The sequence below is a fragment of the Pelodiscus sinensis genome, chromosome 18 (genome assembly GCF_052426305.1).
Source record: "Pelodiscus sinensis isolate ZL-2025 chromosome 18, ASM5242630v1, whole genome shotgun sequence".
Classification (NCBI taxonomy): Eukaryota; Metazoa; Chordata; order Testudines; family Trionychidae; genus Pelodiscus; species Pelodiscus sinensis.
Genome location: NC_143069.1, coordinates 29,332,390 through 29,355,120, shown reverse-complemented (window position 1 = coordinate 29,355,120; position 22,731 = coordinate 29,332,390). Strand labels below are relative to the sequence as shown.

The 22,731-nt window shown below is 51.5% G+C and overlaps 2 protein-coding genes across 2 annotated transcripts in view; one reads left to right on the top strand and one right to left on the bottom strand.

The window, feature by feature from the left end:
• The window catches only part of LOC142823756 (alpha-1B-glycoprotein-like), a 415,238-nt gene that overhangs the window by 294,267 nt on the left and 98,240 nt on the right, over positions 1 to 22,731 (top strand). The gene's annotated exons all lie outside the window — the stretch shown is intronic.
• LOC142823749 (olfactory receptor 1f45-like) lies at positions 2,389 to 3,321 on the bottom strand. The gene has a single exon (XM_075915071.1). The coding sequence runs from the start codon at positions 3,319 to 3,321 to the stop codon at positions 2,389 to 2,391; it is 933 nt and encodes a 310-aa protein (XP_075771186.1).

Below are 22,731 nucleotides of genomic sequence, written 5' to 3'. Positions count from 1 at the left end.
GAATCTCACCCTCCCCTCTTAGAATAGTCCTCTCCCCTATATCTCAGATATTGAAGCTTTCAAATACTTTGAAGGCCCCAAGATGTAGAGAATCCTCCAGCTGTGATCTGTACCCCATGCTACAGAGGAAGGCGAAAAACCTCCAGGGCCTCTGCCAATCTACCCTGGAGGAAAATTCCTTCCTGACCCCAAATATGGAAATCAGCTAAACCCTGAGCATGTGGGCAAGACTCACCAGCCAGACACCCAGAAAGTTCTCTATAGTAACTCCTATCATCCCTCCATTGACCTATTTCCCACTGATAATGAATGGTCAGTTAGTTACCAAGAGCATGTTATCTCATCAAACCATCCCCTTCATAAACCCATCTAGTTTAATCTTGAAACCAGATAGATCTTTTGCCCCCACTACTTCCCTTGGAAGGCCCAGCAGCAGATTTAGAGCAGGGCGAGCGGGGTGGCTGCCCCGGGCCCCGCGCTTCCCGAGGCCCTGCGCTTCCCGAGGCCCTGCGCTTCCCGAGGCCCCGCGCTTCCCGAGGCCCTGCGCATGCGCCGTGTCAAAGACGGGGCCCTGCAAAATTTCACTGCCCGGGGCCCCGCGGTGCTGCCTTGGGCCCTGCGGCACTCTCATACGCCCCTGGGAAGGCCGTTCCAGAACCTCACTCCTCTAATGGTTAGAAACCTTCATCTAATCTCAAGTCTAAACTTCCTACTAGCCAGCTTCTATCCATTTGTTCTTCTGTCCACATTGGTATTAAGCTTAAATAATTCCTCTCCCTCCCTGGTATTTATCCCTCTAATATATTTAAAGAGAGCAATCATGTCCCCCCTCAGCCTTCTTTTGGTTAAGGTAAACAAGCCAAGCTCCTTGAGTCTCCTTTCATAAGACAGGTTTTCCATTCCTTGGATCATCCTAGTGGCCCTTCTTTGTACCTGTTCCAGTTTGAATTCATCCTTCTTAAACATGGGAGACCAGAACTGCACACAGTATTCCAAATGGGGTCTCACCAATGCCTTGTATAATGGCACTAACACCTCCTTATCCCTACTGGAAATAGCTCACCTAACACATCCCAAGACCGTATTAGCCTTTTTCACGGCCATGTCACAATGACGGCTCATAGTCATTCTATAATCAACCAGGACTCTGAGGTCCTTCTCCTCCTCCGTTACTTCCAACTGATGTGTCCCCAGCTTATAAATAAAATTCTTGTTATTAATCCCTAAATGCATAACCTTACACTTCTCACCATTAAATTTCATCCTATTCCTATCACTCAAATTTACAAGGTCATTCAGATCTTCCTGTATGATATCCCGATCCTTTTCTGAATTGGCAATAGCTCCCAACTTTGTGTCATCTGCAAATTTTATCAGGACACTTCCACTTTGGTGCCAAGGTCAGCAATAAAAAGATTAAATAAAATTGGCCCCAAAACTGATCCCTGAGGAACTCCGCTAGTAACCTTCCTCCAACCTGACAGTTCACCTTTCAGTATGACCCGCTGTAGTCTCCCCTTTAACGAGTTGCTTATCCACCTCTCAACTTTCCTATTAATCCCTATCTTTTCCAATTTAACCAATAATGCCCCATGTGGTACTGTATCAAATGCCTTACTAAAGTCGAGGTAGATTAGACCCACTGCATTTCCTTAATCTAAAAAATCTGTTACTTTCTCAAAAAAGGAGATCGGGTTGGTTTGGCACGATGTACCTTTTGTAAAACCATGTTGTAATTTGTCCCAATTGCCTTTAGCCTCAATCTCTCTAACTACTTTCTCCTTCAAAATTTTTTCCAGGATCTTACATACTACAGATGTCAAACTAACAGGCCTATAGTTACCTGGGTCGCTTTTTTCCCTTTCTTACAAATAGGAACTATATTAGCAATTCTCCAGTCCAATGGTATAACCCCTGAGTTTAGAGATTTATTAAAAAATTTTGCTAATGGACTTGCAAGTTCATGTGCCAGTTCCTTTAATATTCCTGGATGAAGAATGGTGCCCCTGGCCTCTGTTTGCCAAAGGCTGGAGAGGGATGGCAGGAGACAAATTGCTTGATTGTTGTCTTCGGTCCATACCCTCTGGGGCATCTGGCACTGGCCACTGTCGGCAGACAGACTACTGGGCTGGATGGACCTTTGGCCTGACCCAGTATGGCCATTCTAATGTTCTTATGTTCTTTTCCATGGAAAGACTTGGGCTGCGTGTACGTGTGTGTGTGTGTGTGTGTGTGTGTGGAGGTGGGCATTACCCTTCCTATGTGTTAGTTTCATGAGCCTCATGTCTGAGGGGAAGAGAACCCAGGTGTCCAGGAGAAGCTGAGGGGACACACACATCTTGGGTGGAAAGTCCATGCCCAGTGAAGTGCTGGAACCCTAGGCGGGACTCACATGCCCCAAGCCAGAACCTTCCTCCCTGCCCTCCTCAGGGCTGCGGCCACGTCCTTGTTCCTCAGACTGTAGACGATGGGGTTCAGGGTGGGCACCACCACACTGTCCAAGAAGGTCACTTGCTGGTTGTGGCCCTGGGTGTCGCTGGAGTCTGGGTGGAAATAGAGCCAGATCATGATGCTGAACGTGAGCAACACCATGATCAGGTGGGAGCCACAGGTGGAGAGGGCCTTGCGCAGGCCTTGGGCAGAGCGCAGGCGGGCCACAGCAACCCCAATGCGGACATAGGAGGCCAGGATGAAGGCAAAAGGGCCTAGTGCCACCAAGACACCCTCAGTGGAGAGCACCAGTTCAATGGTGAGGGGCCGGGTGCAGGAGAGGAGCAGGAGGGGCGGCAGGTCACAGAAGAAATGCTGCAGGCGGTTGCCGCAGTAGCTCAGCTTGGCGGCCATGACAGTGTACAGCAGGGCGTGTGGAATCACCACGGCCCATGAAGCAGCCACCATCTTGAGGCACAGGGACCGTGTCACCACGGCGGCGTAGCGCAGCGGGTCGCAGACGGCCACGTAGCGGTCGTAGGCCATGGCAGCCAGCAGGTAGTTCTCCATGTTGCCCACAGAGAAGAACATGAAGAGCTGGGCCATGCAGCTGGTGAAGGAGACGGCCCGGTGCTGGGTCAGGGCGTGAATCAGGGCCTGGGGCAGGGAGATGGAAGCGAAGCTCATGTCCACCACTGCCAGGTGGCTGAGGAGATAATACATGGGGCTGCAGAGCTGGGGGTCAGTCACCACCAGCCCCAGCAGCAGCGAGTTGCCAGCCAGGTTCACCAGATAGATGACCAGGAGCACCGCGATGGTCAGCAGGTCCTGCTGTTCGGACAGGCCCAGGAGCACAAACTCAGAGATGGACGTCCAGTTTCCTGCATCCATGGTGGGGGCCGAGGCAGCACCTGAGTGGGGAAGAGAAGGGAGTTGACAGTGAGGTGACGCGCTGATACATTCCGCCTGTCGCTTGTTGGGAGCCAAGTCCTGTTCAGTTGTCTTTGGGGAACGGTTTAACAGCTCGATTTTGATTTAAACTGTCCCACAATGGAGACACCCATTCAATCCTGGCTCCGTTCTGCTCATGAGCACAGACCATTGCTGTGTAAACGTGCAGCGTCCCTGTGGTCTGACCGTGGGTCGCTGGGACTCACAGACTCTGAATTTGGTGCTTATCTTCCTGCCAAACTGACACCCTAGCTCTGGCCAGCCAGCATCATTTTCAGTGAGAGAGGCCAGTTATCAGGTTCCCCTCTGTCTTCTTTTGTCTAGGCCAATCCCGCCCCATTTTTCTAACCTGCCAGAACAGGATTTCTAAACTATTCCCCTTTGTCCGTTCTCCCCAGACTCTCTCCCATTTGCCCACAGCTTGTCTGGACACACTGGTCCATGTGAGAGCTCACCAGCGCCAAGCAGAGTGGGACACTCCCCTTCCATATCAGATCCACGACGCTCCTGTTCCCACCCCAGCCTGTGAGCACAGTATTGTCAGAGCTGCTTCACTCACAGTCAACATGAGCCATCACCCCCCGACTCCTGTCAACTGTGCTGTCCTCTGTCCAGTTAGTCCCCAGTTTGCAGCTATGTCTTGGACTTTCCCTCCCTAAGTGAAGTATTTCAACATTGTCTTTTTTTCCGTTCTGCCTCATTGAATTCAGACTGAGCCTCCAATTTGCCAAAGGGGCATCCAATCTGCATCCTGTGCTTACATCCTGTCCTCCAAACTCCTTGCAACTCCTTCCAGGACGGGGTCAGCTGTGCATGTCCAAAGCGCATCCTCCACTCCATTACCCAAATTATCAATGAAAATATTGATGAGCCATGGACTCAGGACTGATCCTGCAGTCCCGTGGTAGATACACTTTCCCACTTGGATCATGATAACTCCTCTTTGAGGGTAGTCTTTGGATTACATGTACACCCACCTGATAATTTCATCTCGGCCTTCCTGACCACTGCAGATGACCAAGTAAATCCCTGCAGCATGACACTGATTTCTAGTCACTGTTGTACTATCGAGCTGCTCCAAATGTTAAAAGCACACCCAAGGAAATGCAGGTAATCCTGTTCTCAGCAGGGCCCATGTAGGGATGAAAAAGTCACAGATGAAGTCCAAAGGGAGATGGAAGGTGCTGAAATAAACATCCACTTGGGAATCAATGGAACGGGCAAGAAGGGGGCGGGGGAGCTTGGTCAAGTGGAGAGAGTTCACACCAGAGCCCCAGAAATGCCTGAAGGATCAGAAAACCTGTTTGATTGTGAGACATGCCAGGCGCTCAAGCTAGTTAGTGGAACAAAGAGAAGGTGAAAGGGCAACTCGATCCCAGGCTAGAGATACCAACATGGGGAAAAAATTGCACAGCGGCTCTTGGGTCTAGCAGAGAATGGTCTGACCCGAGCCAGTGGCTGGAAACGGCAGCTAGACACAGCGGCTGTGACAGCAGGGATGCAGGACGTCTGAAAAACCTACCTTAGATACCAGAGGGGCTTGGTTTGCTCAGTTCATTGAAGAGCTGGAGAAGAGGGGACTTGGTACCAGTTTGGAAACATGCTCACAGCCCTTCATCTGCATCTGGGCCCTGCCTGCAGCCCTGCCGCTCCACAATGCCTCATGGGATATGTGGCCTGCGCAGGGGCTCGGGAACATGTCGGGCTGCAGAAAAGTCTCCTGTGCAGAGAGGATAGAGAGCTGAGTGGTGTATAAAGCATGAGAGGGACCATGATGCAATGAAAACGGGACAGAGGAAAGAGCTTGGGGGATTCTGTCTCCCTGTCTCCTGGCATAGCAACAAGGAGACATCCCATGATATTACATTCAAAAATGGACTAAAGACATAGTCACACATTCAGGAACTAGGGGACTCATCGCCCCAGGATGGTGTCCAGGCAGAAACGTATCAAAATTAAAAGAGGGAATGGACATTTCCAAAGCTATGAGGGAATATCTCAAACAAACAAACGGTTGTGGGAGGGATATTAAACCTCATGATACGGGGTGTTATGAAACCATTAATGGTCAGGAAGAAATTGCCATGAGGGGAGTGCAGATCCCCACCTGCTTCTGCAGGTTCTTAAACCTTGTGGCATTTTCTCAGCTGAGCTGAGAGATGTTTTGACCCAGTCTGGCCATTTCTACTCCAGAGACCCTCCTTCCAACTCACACACAAACACTCACACATCCTTCATGAGACATCTTTCATGTCCAGCAAAGGGCCGTGTTTCTCCTCCTCCAACCCCATCTTTCCCTCAACAACTTTCCACCTACAAAATGCAGAAGTTTCCCACCAGGTGAGATATTTGATGCCTCTTAGCACGGGCTCCATAAAAAGCACTAGGGAAGTCAGTCCGGACTGATATTTCTTACTGACAGGGGCTTGTTTATGCTGCTCTGCGTACCGGGCACTGTCAGTGTGACAGTCACATTTCAAATGGTTCCTTTTATAACTATCTGGTAGAAAGGAGAACGTCAATAACAGCGCGTTATGACGTCTTCATATCGTTCCTTGGGATTTCCTAAGCAAGTCCTTGAGAAGTGAGGGGAAATGTAGGCGGGGAGACAAAACAAATCAGCGTCCTGAAAGGGTCCTTTTGTCTGGAAAGGCTGGGAGCCAAAACTAGAGCTCTCCCTGCATTTCATTTCCAGCACGACTCTTTTAAACAAGCACCCCGTCTTGGCTGGGTGGTGAATCCACTGCACCCACTGGCAGATTTTGCCCGTCACTAATTAGGCTCCCAGTTACAAATGTGTGCCCTGGTTTCCAGAGTGATTTTGTCTGGCTTCAATATCCGGCCATAACGCATCCCAGCCCACTGGCCCCCTTAGAAGCCGTCCATGTCATCCCTGACCCCAATAACACGGAACATTTACAGGGACTAGGAAGGACCCCAATGAGAATTTACCAGAATTCAATACAGTTGCCAAAGTATATAGCGGGAAATGGCTCCTTCTCTCCATGAGAAGCCTGGGAAATGTTGGAGAAAAATACTCATTTTGCAGGGTCTTTTTCAGGGGGCTGGGCACAACACACGTCCACACTGCGAGCTCTCGGTTAGAGCCCCTGACACTGTGGAGAACTGGTCTCGTCTGGAAATCGATACACCTGTGGAAGGTCACAAGGGAGACAGATGCTGGTTGCCTGGAGATCTCCCCTCCTACATGTGAGGGAAGGATGCAGAATGGAGACAGAATTTAGTCTGAGTGGGGACCCACCAGTACCTAGGTCCCTTCTCCAGGCACCATCAAAGCACCTACACAGGGAGACAGGTGAGGCTGCACAGAGAGGGGATGGGCTGGGTGAGGACTGTCCAAAGCAATAGTGGGTGGGGAACATCTCTGTACCAGAGGGACAGAGGAACACAGGAGATGTGGGGGGTTTTCCCTGCTGTCCTTCTTCCCAAGCTGTGCTGGGCCCTACCCCTACATGCCCCCATCCAGACGGCATTGCCATCCCAGCCTCTCCCCTGCAGTGCCCCCGACACACACCCTGATACTGAGCCTCACCTCGGACAAGGACGCTTGGCACCTGCATCTGCAGATGAACAGCCACTCCTGAGTGAAGATGAACCCCAGAAACCAGTCCTCAGGGGCAGAAGAGCCGGCCTTAATTAGCCCCTGGTGGACTTTGACTAAGAAAACATTCATTAGCGCTCAACTGAGCCGTCCCATGGCTCTGGGCACAGGCGATCTCTGAGATCCATGGATTGCTGTCATCATGTCTCCTCATGGACCATCATAAGCAGCCAGACACCACGTCCCCTAAATCTCTCCTCTGTGCTGTCCAATCCCCATACGTAGCAACGCACAGGCATTCCACTTCCTCCCCCTGAAAAGAGGCAGAGTGCCTCAGTTTACCCGTTTCCCTTAAGTCCCCCTCCACACACTCTTGGACCCCACCCGTGAGCACTCCTAACAAGAGCACTGATGGTTCCTGTAAGGAAGAAGTCAGGGTTTCACAAGTCCCAAAAAAGAACAGCTGCAAAACAGGAGGATCCTGGCTCGCCAGGCCAGCCTCTGCAATAGTTATTGCCCTAACTAAGAAAGCCAGGTTGCCTCTTCCCCTGAAGGTCAAACACCTGCATCCGGGTTCTTCTGGGCCCGGCCAGCACATACAGTCACTGGCCTGCGATGATTTTCCATTAGCCGATCTGAAGGAATCTGCACGGTGCAATGCCCCAGCGACTCATTTCTCCTCCAAACCTGGAAATCCAAGTGTCCCTGTTACCCCATTATACCTGTCCCAGTATAACCTGGCTGGCTGGCTCACAAAGCTCGTGTGTCTCCAGAAGGTGTGAGCTTCCCACCAGGAGCGGGACTCAGTCGTCCTTCAGGGCAGGCCCCAGAGCCTCTCCACCTGTCGGGAGTGAATCTCTGGTCTCCAGCCCTCTTGCTTCCTGCCATGGGCTCTGCCCAGCATGTCCAAGTGGGACAGAATGAGACACGGACACAACTCAGGCGCGTTTAGTCATCACCTGGAGCCTAGCACAAGAAGCCCTCAGCTTCCCAAGGGAAAGGAAGGTCCCATAGATCAGTGGTCACCAACCAGTAGATAATGCTCATGCTAATGGATTAAATAAAGATACTGGATGGCTGGGACATTATCAGCCTACCAAACAATGAAGGTGCCAATGACTCTTTGTCTGTACAGTATCTGCTGTTAGTTCTCTTCTTCTCTGTTGCCTACTCATGGGTCTTATCTGCCTCTTTTGACTATCCAGTCTTTAGATGTGTATGACTATTTGTTTTTCCTATTACATTGCAGCTTGACTATCCCTTTGAAATTTTCCACTGCCTCTTCTTGTTTCCCCTCCCCCCTCCTATTTTTTACTTCTCCCCTTTGCCCTTTCCCCCCCTTCCTCCTCCCCAGGGCCGGACTGAGGGGTGGGCAAGCCTAGCAGCTGCCCGGGGTGCCAACCGATGGGGGGCACCTGATGGCAGCAGTAAGGGGCATGCGGTGTCCCTTATAGCTTCCACCAGGCGCCATGTGCTCTGCTCCAGCAGCGCCAGCCCCACTGCACCAGCCAGCCATGCCCTTCCCCCCACGGCCGCGGGGCACTGCATGGCCCAGTGCGCACACCAGCAGCAGTGACCAGGCTGCACTGGGCAGCGCGTGCACCGTGCGCCCCGGGAGCAGGCCGCCAAAATGGCTCGGGCCAGCCGTACCCCCACTTCCCACTCCCCACTCCCTTCTCCCCTATTTGTTTTAGTCCCGGACATCCAACAATCTGGTCATCTGCACAAGCGGGCTGTGCCCATGAAAGGTCAGGATAGCATCTCCATGTTTTGTTAGTCTTTAAAGTGCTACCAGTTGTGGCACTTGTGCTACGTTAGGGATCTGGCAAGGCTGAGAACCGTGTTATGTCCCTGACCAACCAGGCAGAGGGTAACTACTCCCTTCTGCTGGAATAAGCCATCACAAGCACATGGTACCCCAGTGTGGCATTGTCACGCCAACCAAAACTATAACGCAGACTTTTAATAGAAAAACTTTATTCCTCCAGCACGAACCAGACGGCCCGATTAACAGTCACAGGCTTCCAACAGATCCCTCCCAGGTTCTTCTTCATGGCTAAAAATCCCATAAAATGGATATTTGCTGGAATTAATTTGTCAGGACTCAGCTGCAAACAATTGGGGACCCTTAAAAAACTGGCGTCCCTCAATGCTTCCTGCCCAGTGGCTTAGAATCCAACAGGGTTAGATGAGGTTGTACCAAACCCTGCAGAGATAACGCAAGGTCCTAGTTACATTTCCCTCCTGGGGCCATGGCTTTTTCTTACATTCTCAGGCTATTGGGAGCATCTGCCCTGACCGCAGCCCCCCAAAAATTGCTAGCACAGATCTGTGAGATAAACCCATCTCCCCTCCACATGCAGCAGCAGCCCTCAAAGCCACCTCAGTGGTGGGAGTCATTAGGAAAGAGACTGATAACACCCCATGACCTCTGTATGAATCCACGTCATGACCACACCTTGACTAGTGCGTGCAGACGTGCTCACCCCACCTCGAAACAGACATTTTAGAATTGGAAAAGCTGCAGAGAAATGAAAAAGAATTAGGTTAGGGGCATGAATAAACTTCTCTATAAGACAGATTTATAAGACTGGGACTTTTCTACTTGGAAAGCAACAACTCAGAGGGGGGGGGGGTGTTGACTGCTGCAGAGAAAGTAAATAAGGAAATGCCAGTTCCACCGTCTCATAACACAAGAACTAAGAGTGACCTTACAAAAGTAGTAGGCAGCCCATTTAAAAGGACCCGAAGGCAGTGTTTCTCCACCCAGCGCAGGGTCAGCCTGTGAAAGGTCTTGTTAGAGGACGTTCTGAAGGTGAAGACCTTTACAGGGTTCAAAACCAAACTACATATGTTCATGGAGGACAGGTCCATCAATGGTCCTTAGCCAGGACGGGCAGGGATGGTGTCACTAGCCCCTGTTTGGCAGAAGCTGGAAACAGGCAATAGAGGATGGATACCTTGATGATTCCCTGTTCTGTTCTGTTCATTCCCTCTGGGGCACCTGGTATTGGGCACCTACAGCGGACAGGATCCTGGGAGGGATGGACCATTGGACTGACGCAGTCGTAACGCTCTTATGTTCAGAAGGCTGAGTGTTCAGGCCGATCGGTACTAAGAACATTTGTACAAGAGGCCTTGGGGCCGATCTTGCATGGCCATGCCCTTGGGAACATGCCTTAATTTACCCCTTTTCCATGGAAAGATTTGGGCTGTGTATATATGTGTGTGTGTGTAGGTGGGCATGACCCTTCCAATGTATTAGCTTCATGAGCCTCACGTCTGAGGGGAAAAGAACCCAGGTGTCCGGGAGAATCTAAGGCAACAGACACATCTTGGGTATAAAGTCCATGCCCAGAGAAGCGATGGAGTCGTGGGCTGGATTCACATGCCCCAAGTCAGAACTTTCCTCCCTGCCCTTTTCAGGGCCGTGACCACGTCCCTGTTCCTCAGACAGTAGATGATGGGGTTTAGCGTGGGCGACAATACTTTGTCCAAGAAGGTCACTTTCTGGTCATAACCGTGGGTGTCGCTAGAGTCTCGGCGGAAATAGAGACACATCACGATGCTGAATTTGAGCAACACCACGGTCAGGTGGGAGCTGCAGGTGGAGAGGGCCTTGCGCAGGCCTTGGGCAGAGCGCAGGCGGACCACAGCAACCCCAATGCGGACATAGGAGGCCAGGATGAAGGCGAAAGGGCTCAGCCACACCAAGAAACCCACAGGGGAGGTCATCAGTTTAATGGTGAGGGGCCGGGTGCAGGAGAGGAGCAGGAGGGGTGGCAGGTCACAGAAGAAATACTGAAGGCGGTTGCCGCAGTAGCGCAGATTGGCAGCCATGACAGTGTGCAGCAGGGCGTGTGCAATCACCACGGCCCATGAAGCAGCCACCATCTTGAGGCACAGGGACCGTGTCACCACGGCGGCGTAGCGCAGCGGGTCGCAGACGGCCACGTAGCGGTCGTAGGCCATGGCAGCCAGCAGGTAGTTCTCCATGTTGCCCACAGCAAAGAACATGAAGAGCTGGGTCATGCAGCTGGTGAAGGAGACGGCCCGGTGCTGGGTCAGGGCGTGCACCAGGGCCTGGGGCAGGGAGATAGAAGCAAAGCTCATGTCCACCACAGCCAGGTGGCTGAGGAGAAAATACATGGGGCTGCAGAGCTGGGGGTCAGTCACCACCAGCCCCAGCAGCAGGGAGTTGCCTGCCAGGTTCACCAAATAGGTGACCAGGAGCACCACGACGATCAGCAGGTCCTGCTCTTTGGAGAGACCCAGGAGCACAAACTGAGAGACGGACGTCCAGTTGCCCTCGTCCATGGTGGGGGCCGAGGCTGCACCTGATGGGGAAGAGAAGGGAGTTGACAGTGAGGTGACGCGCTGACACATTCCGCCTGTCGCTTGTTGGGAGCCAAGTCCTGTTCAGTCGTCTTTGGGGAACGGTTTAACAGCTCGATCTCGATTTAAACTGTCCCACAATGGAGACACCCATTCAACCCTGGCTCCGTTCTGCTCATGGGCACAGACCGTCGCTGTGTCAACGTGCAGCGTCCCTGTGGTCTGACCGTGGGTCGCTGGGACTCACAGACTCTGAATTTGGTGTTCCTCTTCATGCCAGACTGACACTCTAGCTCTGGCCAGCCAGCAGCCTTTTGAGTGCAAGAGGCCAGTCATCAGCTTCCCCTCTGTCTTCTTTTGTCTAGGCCAAACCTGCCCCATTTTTCTAACCTTGCGGAGCAGGATTTCTAAACTTTTCCCCTTTGTCTGTTCTCCCCAGACTCTCTCCCATTTGCCCACAGCTTGTCTGGACACACTGGTCCACGTGAGAGCTCACCAGCGCCAAAAAGAGCAGGACACTCCCCTCCCATAACAGACTCACGACGCTCCTGTTCTCACGCCAGCCTCTGAGCACAGTATTGTCAGAGCTGCTTCACTCACAGTCAACCTGAGCCATCAACCCCAGTTAGTCCCCAGTTTGCAGCTACATCCTGGACTTGCCCACCCTAAGTGAAGTATTTCAACCTTGTCTTTTTTTGAGCTCTGCCTTGTTGAATTCAGACTGAGCCTCCAATTTGCCAAAAAGGCATCAAATTTCCATCCTGCACTTACATCCTGTCCTCCAAACTCCCTGCAACTTCTCTCAGCCTGGACCATTCTACACGAGAGATCCACTTCCTGGACACCACCGTACAAATCAACAATGGAAAATTAGACACCACTCTCTACAGAAAACCCACCGACTCATACAGTTACCTACATGCATCCAGCTCCCATCCAGAACACACCACACGATCCATCGTCTATAGCCAAGCCCTTCGATACAACCGCATCTGCTCTAACCCCACTGACAGAGACCAGAAGCTTCAGGATCTCTACCAAGCATTTATAAATCTCAACTACCCACCCAGAGAAATAAAAAAGCAAATTCAAAGAGCCAGACGAATACCTAGAAACCATCTACTTCAAGACAGACCCAAGAAAACCAACAATAGAACACCACTTGTTATCACCTACAACCCCCAACTTAAACCTGTCCAACACATTATCAATAAACTACAGCCTATACTGGAACAGGATACCATACTCAAAGAGGCTCTGGGAGACAGACCCATAGTCTCCTATAGACAACCACCTAACCTCAAGATGATTCTTACCAACCACCACAGGACATACTACACTAATACCAACCCTGGTACCTTCCCTTGCAACAAACCCCGTTGCCAGCTTTGTCCACATATTCATTCTGCTGATACCATTATTGGACCTAACCAAGTGAGTTATAAGATCAAGAACACATATTCCTGCGCATCCAGAAATATAATCTATGCTATCATGTGCCGAAAGTGTCCGTCTGCTATGTACATTGGAGAAACATCTCAGACACTTCGCCAAAGGATTAATGCCCACAAAACAGATATCAGACAAGATCACAAAGAGAAAACAGTTTCTTGCCACTTTAACCAGAAAGGACACTCTCTAAATGACTTAGCCACCTGCATTCTGCTACAAAGACCTTTTACATCTGCACTTGAAAGGGAATCCTCTGAACTGTCATTCATGTTAAAATTCGACACTTGCCAACAAGGACTTAACAAGTCTTTGAACTTTCTCACCCATTACCAAGACAGTTTCCCCAATTATCACCTGTAATACCATTAACTCACAAACATCCCACTCTCCCTACCTTTAATATCAGCAATTCACAGACACTTACCTTCCTTCCTCCCCCTTCCCACCCCCCCGCATCCCCCTTCTGTTCTGCAATGTGATTTGTCCTTTTCATATTTGTTCATTTTTTTTAATTGTATCCTTTGGTATATATGGTTGTGACTGCTTTCTTCCACTATTTGATCTGAGGAAGTGGGTCTGGCCCACGAAAGCTCATCATCTAATAAACCATCTTGTTAGTCTTTAAAGTGCTACATTGTCCTGCATTTTCCCAGGATGGGGTCAGTTGTAGTACCAACACGGGAAACAAAACTGCACAGCGGTGCTTGGATATAGCAGAGAATGGTTTGACCCGAGGTTTGCTGGCTTCAATATCCGGCCATAACGCATCCCAGCCCACTGGCTCCCTTAGAAGCCGTCCATGTCATCCCAGACCCCAGTAACACGGAACCTTTGCAGGGAATAGGAAGGACCTCAAAGAGAATTCACCAGAATTCAATACAGTTGCCAAAGAATACAGCGGGAAATGGCTCCTTCTCTCCATGACAAGCCTGGGAAATGTTGGAGAAAAATACTCATTTAGCAGGGTCTTTTTCAGGGGGCTGAGCACAACACATGTCCGCACTGCGAGCTCTCGGTTAGAGCCCCTGACATTCTGGAGAACTGGTCTCCTCTGGAAATCGATACACCTGTGGAAGGTCACAAGGGAGACAGATGCTGGTTGTCTGGAGATCCCCCCTCCCTCATGTGAGGGAAGGATGCAGAATGGAGACAGAATTTAGTCTGAGTGGGGACCCACCGGTACCTAGGTCCCTTCTCTCCGTCAAAGCACCTACACAGGGAGACAGGTGAGGCTGCACACAGAGGGGACGGGCAGGGTGAGGACTGTCCAAGGCGATTGTGGGAGGGGAACATCTCTGTGCCAGAGGGACAGTGGAACACAGGAGATGTGGGGGGTTTTCCCTGCTGTCCTTCTTCCCAAGCTGTGCTGGGCTCTACTCCTACATGCCCCCATTCAGACGGCTTTGCCATCCCAGCCTCTCCCCTGCAGTGCCCCCGACACACACCCTGAAACCCAGCCTCACCTCGGACAAGGACGCTTGGCACCTGCCTGCCCTCAGCATCTGCAGAGGTTCAGCCGCTCCTGTGTGAAGATGAACCCCAGAAACCAGTCCCCAGGGGCAGCAGAGCCGGCCTTAATTAGCCCCTGGGGGACTTTGACTAAGAAAACATTCATTAGCGCTCAACTGAGCCGTCCCATGGCTCTGGGCGCAGGGGATCTCTGAGATCCGTAGATTGCTGTCATCATGTCTCCTCATGGAGCTTCATAATCAGCCACTCACCACGTCCCCTAAATCTCTCCTCTGTGCTGTCCAATCCCCATACGTGGCAACTCACAGGCATTCCACCTCCTCCCCCTGAAAAGAGGCAGAGTGCCTCAGTTTACCAGTTTCCCTTAAGTCCCCCTCCACACATTCTTGAACCCCATTTGTGAGCCCTCCTAACAAGGGAACTGGTGGCTCCTGTAAGGAAGAACTGAGGGTTTCACAAGTCCCAGAAAAGAACAGCTGCAAAACAGGAGGATCCTGGCTCGCCAGGCCGGCCTCTGCAATAGTTATTGCCCTAACTAAGAAAGCCACATTGCCTCTTCCCATGAAGGTCAAACACCCGGATCCGGGATCTTCTGGGCCCGGCCAGCACATACAGTCACTGCCCTGCAATGATTTTCCATTGGCCAACGTGAAGGAATCTGCACGGTGCAATGCCCCAGCGACTCATTTCTCCTCCAAACCTGGAAATCCAAGTGTCCCTGTTACCCCATTATACCTGTCCCAGTATAACCTGGCTGGCTGGCTCACAAAGCTCGTGTGTCTCCAGAAGGTGTGAGCTTCCCACCAGGAGCAGGACTCAGTCGTCCTTCAGGGCAGGCCCCAGAGCCTCTCCACCTCTTGAGAGTGAACCTCTGGTCTCCAGCCCTCTCGCTTCCTGCCATGGGCTCTGTCCAGCATGTCCAAGCAGGACAGAATGAGACACGGACAGAACTCAGGCGCGTTTAGTCGTCACCTGGAACCTAGCACAGGAAGCCCTCAGCTTCCCCAAGAGAAAGTAAGGTCCCATAGATCAGTGGTCACCAACCAGTAGATAATGCTCATGCTAATGGATTAAATAAAGATACTGGATGGCTGGGACATTATCAGCCTACCAAACAATGAAGGTGCCAATGACTCTTTGTCTGTACAGTATCTGCTGTTAGTTCTCTTCTTCTCTGTTGCCTACTCATGGGTCTTATCTGCCTCTTTTGACTATCCAGTCTTTAGATGTGTATGACTATTTGTTTTTCCTATTACATTGCAGCTTGACTATCCCTTTGAAATTTTCCACTGCCTCTTCTTGTTTCCCCACCCCCTCCCATTTTTTACTTCTCCCCTTTGCCCTTTCCCCCCCTTCCTCCTCCCCAGGGCCGGACTGAGGGGTGGGTAAGCCGGGCAGGTGCCCGGGGTGCCAACCGATGGGAGGCACCTGATGGCAGCAGTAAGGGGCACGCAATGTCCCTTATAGTCTCCATCAGGTGCCATGCGCCCAGCTCCAGCAGCGCTGACCCCATGGCGCCGGCCAGCAGCGCCCTTACCCCAATGGCCGCGGGGCCCTGCATGGCCTAACACGCATGCCAGCGGCAGTGGCCGGGCTGGACTGGGCAGTGCATGCACCGTGCACCCCGGAACGGCCACCAAAATGTCTCGGGTCAGCCCTACCCCCACCTCCCGCTCCCCACTCCCTTCTCCCCTATTTGTTTTAGGCCCAGACATCCAACAATCTTGTCAACTGCACGAGGGGGCTGTGCCCATGAAAGCATCTACGTGTTTTGTTAGTCTTTAAAGTGCTACCAGACTGATTGTAGATCTTTAAGTTTATTCTGTACAGACCAACTCACCCACCCTCTGAAGCTTATAGATCATTATGTCAGCACAGACTACGGATGTTACATTTCAAGTAATTGATTTTTACTTGCAAGTAAAAGCGAATAATCGATTCATAAAAACATAAGGACATAAGAACAGCCAGACCAATGGCTCCAGAGAGAGGGGGCGCAAGAGGTAATCCTCACGTGATCCCTCCCCTGTCACCCACCTCCACAGAAACAGGCTAGGGACACCGTTCCTACCTATCTTGACTAATAGCCATTGACGGAACTAACCTCCATGAATCTATCTAGCTCTTTTTTGAACCCTAGCTTTTTTTTGAAGTCCTAGCTTTCACCACATCCTCTGGCAAGGAGTTCCACAGGTTCACTGTGCGCTGAATGAAGAAAAACTTAGAATCACAGAATCATAGAGGTGGAAGAGACCTCAGGAGTTCCTCAAGTCCAGCCCCCTGCACAAGGAGGACCAATCCCAACTAAAGTAACCCAGTCAGAACTTTGTCAAGCCGAGACTTAAAAACCTCTAGGGACGGAGATTCCACCACCTCCCTAGGGAACCCATTTCAGCACTTCACCAGCTTCCAACTTCCGTCTGTTTGTTTTTAACCTGCTGCCTATTCATTTCATTTGTTTACCCCTAGTTCTTATATTGTGTGAAGAAGTAAATAACCTTTCCTTATTCACTTTTCCCACACCAGTCATGATTTTATAGACCTCAGTCATATCCCCCTTCTAAGCTAAATAGTCCAAGTCTTTTTAATCTTTTTTATATGGGACCCATTCCAAACCCCTGATCATTTTTGTTGCCCTTTTTTGAACCTTTTCCAATGCCCGTAAAAACATCTTATATTTTTAAGATGAGGCAACCTCATCTCTACAAAGTATTCAAGATGTGGGCGTACCATGGTTTTATATAGTTGCAATAAGATATTTTCAGTCTTAATTTCTATCCCTTTTTTAAGGATTCCTAACAACGTATTTGCTTTTCTGACTGCCGCTGCACTCGGAGTGGATGTTTTCACGGAACTAGCCACAATGACTCCAAGATCTCTCTCTCTCTTGAGTAGTTGTAGCCAAATTAGTCCCCATCCTATTGTATATACAGTGGGGATTATTTTTTTCAATGTGCATTACTTTGTATTTGTCAACATTCAATTTCATTTGCCATTTTGTTGCCCAATCACTTAGTTTGGTGAGGTCTTTCTGAAGTTCTTCACAGTCTGCTTTGATCTTAACTAACATGAGCAGTTTAGTATCATCTCCAAAGTTTGCCACCTCATTGTTTACCCCTCTCTCCAGATCATTTATGAATAAGTTGAATAGGACTGGTCCTAGGACTAACCCTTGGGAAAACCCCACTAGTTACCTCTCTCCACTCAGGAAAACTTACCATTTATTTCTATCCTTTCTTTCCTGTCTTTAAGGGTATGTCTACACTACAGCGCTAATTCGAACTAACTTAGTTCGAATTAGTTAATTCGAACTAAGCTAATTCGAACTAACGCGTCCCGAACTAAAAACTAGTTCGAATTAGCGTTTTGCTAATTCGAACTAGCGCGTCCACACTGATTGGACGCAGGGGGGCATTTAAGGGCGGCTGAAACCGGTTCTGGCAGGGCATCAGGTCAGCAGTTGCTTTGTGTGGCTGCTGTCTGAGGCTATCTGAGGCTCGTGCTTAAAGGGACCCCCCCGGACAGCCGGTTCTCAGCTTTTCCTGCTTCCTTGCCAACCTCGCCGAGGGACAGCAAAGCGTTGGTCTCTGTGCCCGTCTGTGTCGGTGCTTCTCTTTGGGGGGGGCTGCCGCAGGTGGCAACATGGATCCAGAGCTCGCCCTGCATCTTCTGGTGCACTTTCTGGACTTGCTGCTGCAAGCCTGCCAGCAATGGCTCAAGGCTGCCTGGCACCACCTGGGGAACGTCAGCCCCCTGCCTCTCCGCCTGGCCGCCCTGGGGGCCGTGGAGGAGCCGCGGCGGCGCCCCGGCACCGGCGTGCCCTGCCGCATCTGGCGTCTGGACACCAGCAGCGAATGGTGGGACCGCATCATCCTGGAGCGCTGGGAAGACCGACAGTGGACCCAGAACTTCAGGATAAGGAGGGACACTTTCCTGGAGCTCTGCGACTGGCTCGCCCCTGCCCTGCGCAGAAGGGACACTTGCATGAGGCCCGCCATCCCCCTCCAGAAGCGGGTGGCCATCGCCCTCTGGAAGCTCTCCACGCCGGACAGCTACCGATCCGTCGGGAACCAGTTCGGCGTGGGGAGATCCACCGTCGGAGCGGTGCTCATGCAGGTACGGCGCTCGTCGGCCACCGCGCCAGAGGGGAGGGGGGCTGCAAGGAGGGGATGGGCCGCCCCAGGGACAAAGGGGGGGCGGGAGGAGGCAAACGCGCCCCGCACCGGAGGGGTCGGTCTGTCCCGGCCGTACTACACGCCGCCAGGGGGGGTTGCTTCCGGGAGTGGGGCGCGGGGCACTGCCAGGGTACGAACGCTCCCAGCCATCCGGGCGCTCCACTGATTGGTGCTTTGCTGTGTCTCTCTCCGCAGGTGGTCAAGGCCATCAACCGGATGCTGCTCCGCAGGGTGGTCCGCTTCACCAACCCGTACGCCGTCATCTGGAGATTTGGCACCCTGAGCTTCCCCAACTGCGGGGGGGCCATCGACGGGACGCACATCCCCATCCGTGCCCCGGAACACCAGGCGTCCCGGTACGTGAACCGCAAGGGGTACTTCTCCATCCTCCTGCAGGCCGTGTGTGACCACCGGGGACAGTTCACGGACATTAATGTGGGCTGGTCTGGCAAAGCACACGACGCCCGGGTGTACCGCAACTCCTCCGTGTGCCAGCGGCTGCAGGCCGGGACCTTCTTCCCCGACCGCCACATCAGGGTCGGGGACGTGGACATGCCCGTGTGCCTGGTGGGGGATGCCGCCTACCCACTGCAGCCGTGGCTGATGAAGCCCTACACGGGGCACCTCAATCCCTCCCGCCAGGCCTTCAATGCCAGGCTGACCAGGGCCCGCATAGTGGTGGAGGGGGCCTTCGGGCGACTGAAAGCCCGCTTTCGATGCCTCCTCACCCGTCTGGACCTGGCCGAGCACAACATCCCTCCCGTGGTGGCAGCATGTTGTGTGCTCCACAATTTGTGTGAGCGAAAGGGGGAGGCTTTCCTGCCAGCCTGGATGGCTGAGGCTGACCGCATGGCTGGACACTACGGTCAGCCCCGCACCGCCGCCGTCCGGGAAGCCCAGCGGGGGGCCATCCGGATCCGGGAAGCCCTGCGGGAGAGCTTCTAGGTGGAGGAGGAGGACTGACCTCTCCCTGCATGCCCCACTGGGGCCTTCTTCCACCTTACCCCCCTTCCCCTTTCCCCTCCCTACCTACTGTAAAATAAAGACACGTGTTTTTCAAACAAAAACGTATGTTTATTTCACATAACTGGGGTGGAGGGAGGGAGGAAGGAGGGTGGGAGAAGGGAGGGGGAAACCTGGGACAGGGAGCTGGAAGGGGAGGGAAGGGAGGAAGGGAAAGGAAAGCTCAGGGGTGGGAGTCCGGCTGCCTCTCCCGTCTCGCCACACTGCGGGTCCGGGGGCGTCGGTGGGAAATGGTTGTGGAGGGTGGGGCAGGAGGGATGGGGGGTGTGGAGGAAGCAGGAGCAGGAGCAGGAGGGGGAGCAGGGGGAGCAGCAGGGGGAGCAGGGGGAGCAGGAGCAGGAGCAGGAGGAATTGGGAAGCGGTCGAGCAGGCTCTGGAGGTGGCCTCGCAGGGCACGGCCCTGCTCCTCCAGGGCCTCCAAACTCCTCTGGCGCAGCCTCAGGTCCTCCTGGACCCAGTGGTCCTGGAGACGGAGCTGTTGCTCCAGGAACTGGAGGTGCCGCCTCTGGTAGTCCTCCTGGTTGCTGGCTCTCCTGCTGGCCCGGGCACGGGCAGCTGCTGCAAGCGGGGTGGTGCACCCTGCAGGCCCAGGTGCTGCGGCTGTGGTGCAACAAGACCAGCGGTCAATTACCCCAGGGGCCCAGGTGTGTGAAACCCAGCTCCCCTCTGCAAGGCCAGGGCCCCTGCAGGATCCCCAGCTGCTGCTCCGTGGTGGGCAAGGCCCAGGCGCACGGTCCTGGGGCTCCCTCTCACAGGTGGACGCCTCCCCGGCCTCGGACGACACAGGCGAGCGGCTCTGTGGGGTGCCTTGGGGGTCCCAGGTCCTGGGCAGGCTGCCGGCAGGCTCCTGGCTCTCGGAGCCCCCTCCTCCTCCTCCTCCGCGTTCCTGTGGCTAGTGCGGAGATCGTGGACATTGGAGGCTTCCCCCCAAACCTCGATGAGGTCCACGATCTCCGCACTTGACCAGGCGGGCGCCCGCCTCTTGCGTCCCCGGGCAGGCTCCTGGGAGCCACCAGGCTGGTCCTGGGGAGCAGTGGAGGGCTGGGTGTCCTCGGGTGGCTGGCTCATCGTGTGGCAGGTGTAGGGTCTGCTGGCTGGGTGCTGGCAGCCTTGCAACTGGCACAAACTGTGTAGCCAGCCCGTGGCCCTTTAAGGGCTCCGGGGCGGGGATGGGGGCAATAGAGTTTGCCTGGTGTTGGCCAGAGTGGCCACCAGGGCAAGCTGGGAAGGGCTAGCCTCCCACTAGTTCGAATTAAGGGTCTACACAGCCCTTAATTCGAATTAGCTAGTTCGAACTAGGCTTAATCCTCGTAAAATGAGGTTTACCTAGTTCGAACTAAGCGCTCCGTTAGTTCGAATTAAGTTCGAACTAACGGAGCGCTAGTGTAGCGCCTATGAAAGTTAGTTCGAACTAACGGATGTTAGTTCGAACTAACTTTGTAGTGTAGATATACCCAAAATGAGTTATTAGTCCAGAAAAGGACCTTCCCTCTTATCTCACGATAACTTACTTTGCTTAAGAGGCTTTGATGAGGGACCTTGTCAAAGGCTTTCTGGAGATCTAAGTAGAGTGTACCTACTGGATCCCTCTTGTCCACATCTTTGTTGACCCCTTCAAAGAACTCTAATAGATTAGTGAGACATGATTTCACTTTACGGAAACCATGTTGACTTTAGCCCAACAAATTACGTACTTCTTTGTGTCTGACAATTTTATTCTTTACTATTGTTTCAACTAATTTGCCCAGTACTGACGTTAGACTTACCAGTCTGTTATTGCTGGGGTCACCTTTACAGCTCTTTTTAAATATTGCCGTTACATTAGCTATCTTCCAGTCATTGGGTACAGAAGCCGATTTAAAGGATAGATTATAAACCAGTGTTAATGGATCTGAAATTTCACAATTGAGTTCTTTCAAAATTCTTGGGTGAATGCCATGCTGTCCTGGTGACTCGTTACTGTGAAGTTTCTCAATTACTTCCAAAACCTCCTCTATTGACACTTCAATCTGTGACAAGTCCTCAGATTTGTCACCTACAAAGAACTGCTTCTGACATACTTAAAAAACATTTTGTTAATACCTTTTGAGTTTTTGGCCTGCAGTTCTTCAAACTCCTTTTAGGCTTTTCTTATTGTATTTTTACACTTCATTTGACAATGTTTATGCTCCTTTCTATTTACCTCACTAGGATTTCACTTCCACTTTTCAAAAGATGCCTTTTTATCTCTCACTCCTTCTTTTACGTGGTTGTTAAACCACAGTTGCTCTTTTTTCGTTCTTCTACTGTGTTTTTTAATTTGGGTAGACATTTAAGTCGGGCCTCTGTTATGATGTCTTTGACAAGTTTCCATGCAGCTTGTAGGGATTTTACTTTAGTCATTCTACCTTTTAATTTCTGTTTAACTAACCTCCTCATTTTTGTTTAGTTCCCCTTTCTGAAATTAAATGCCACAGTGTTGGGCTGCTGAGGTGTTCTTCCCACCACAGGAAAGTTAAATGTTATTTTATTATGGTCACTATTTCCAAGTGGTCCTGTTATAGTTACCTCTTGGACCAGAACCTGTGCTTTACTCAAGAGTAAACAGAATTACTTCTCCCCTTTTGGGTTCCTGTATCAGCTGCTCCAAGGAGCATTGTTTAAGGTATCAACAAATGATGTCTCTGCAGTTCGTCCTGAGGTGACATGTACCCAGTAAATAAGGGATAATTGTAATCCCCACTATTATTGAGTTCTTTATTTTTATAGCCACTCTAATCTCCCTTATCTTTTGATAGTCATTATCGTTGTCCCGGTCAGGTGGTCGATAATAGATCCCTACTGTTACATTCTTATTAGAGCACGGAATTGCTATCCATAGAGATTCTATTGAACATGTTGATTCATTTAAGTTTTTTACTTCATTTGTCTCTAACTTTTCTTTCACATATAGTGCCACTCTCCCACCCACATGACCTCTTCTGTCCTTGGGATAGATTTTGTACCCCGGAATGATTGTGTCACATTAATTGTCCTCACTCCACCAGGTATCTGTGATGCCTATTATATCAGTATCCTCTTTTAACACGTGGCACTCTAGTTCACCCATCTTATTATTTAGACTTCTAGCATTTGTGCACAAGCACTTTAAAATTTTGACACTGTTTGTTTCTCTGCCCTTTTTTATGTGACTGTTTTTCATCTCATCTGGCCCATACCTTATCCTCTTCCATCCTCTCCTCCTGACTCAAACCTAGAGAATCTCTGTCAATAGACTCTACTCTAAGAGACATCTCTGTCCGATCCATGTACTCCTCTGCATTGATCGGCTTTCCCCCATATAAACTTAGAAAA

Coding starts and splice junctions, on each gene's coding strand:
- LOC142823749 (XM_075915071.1), bottom strand. CDS start 3,321: ATGGATGCAGGAAACTGGACGTCCATCTCTGAGTTTGTGCTCCTGGGC.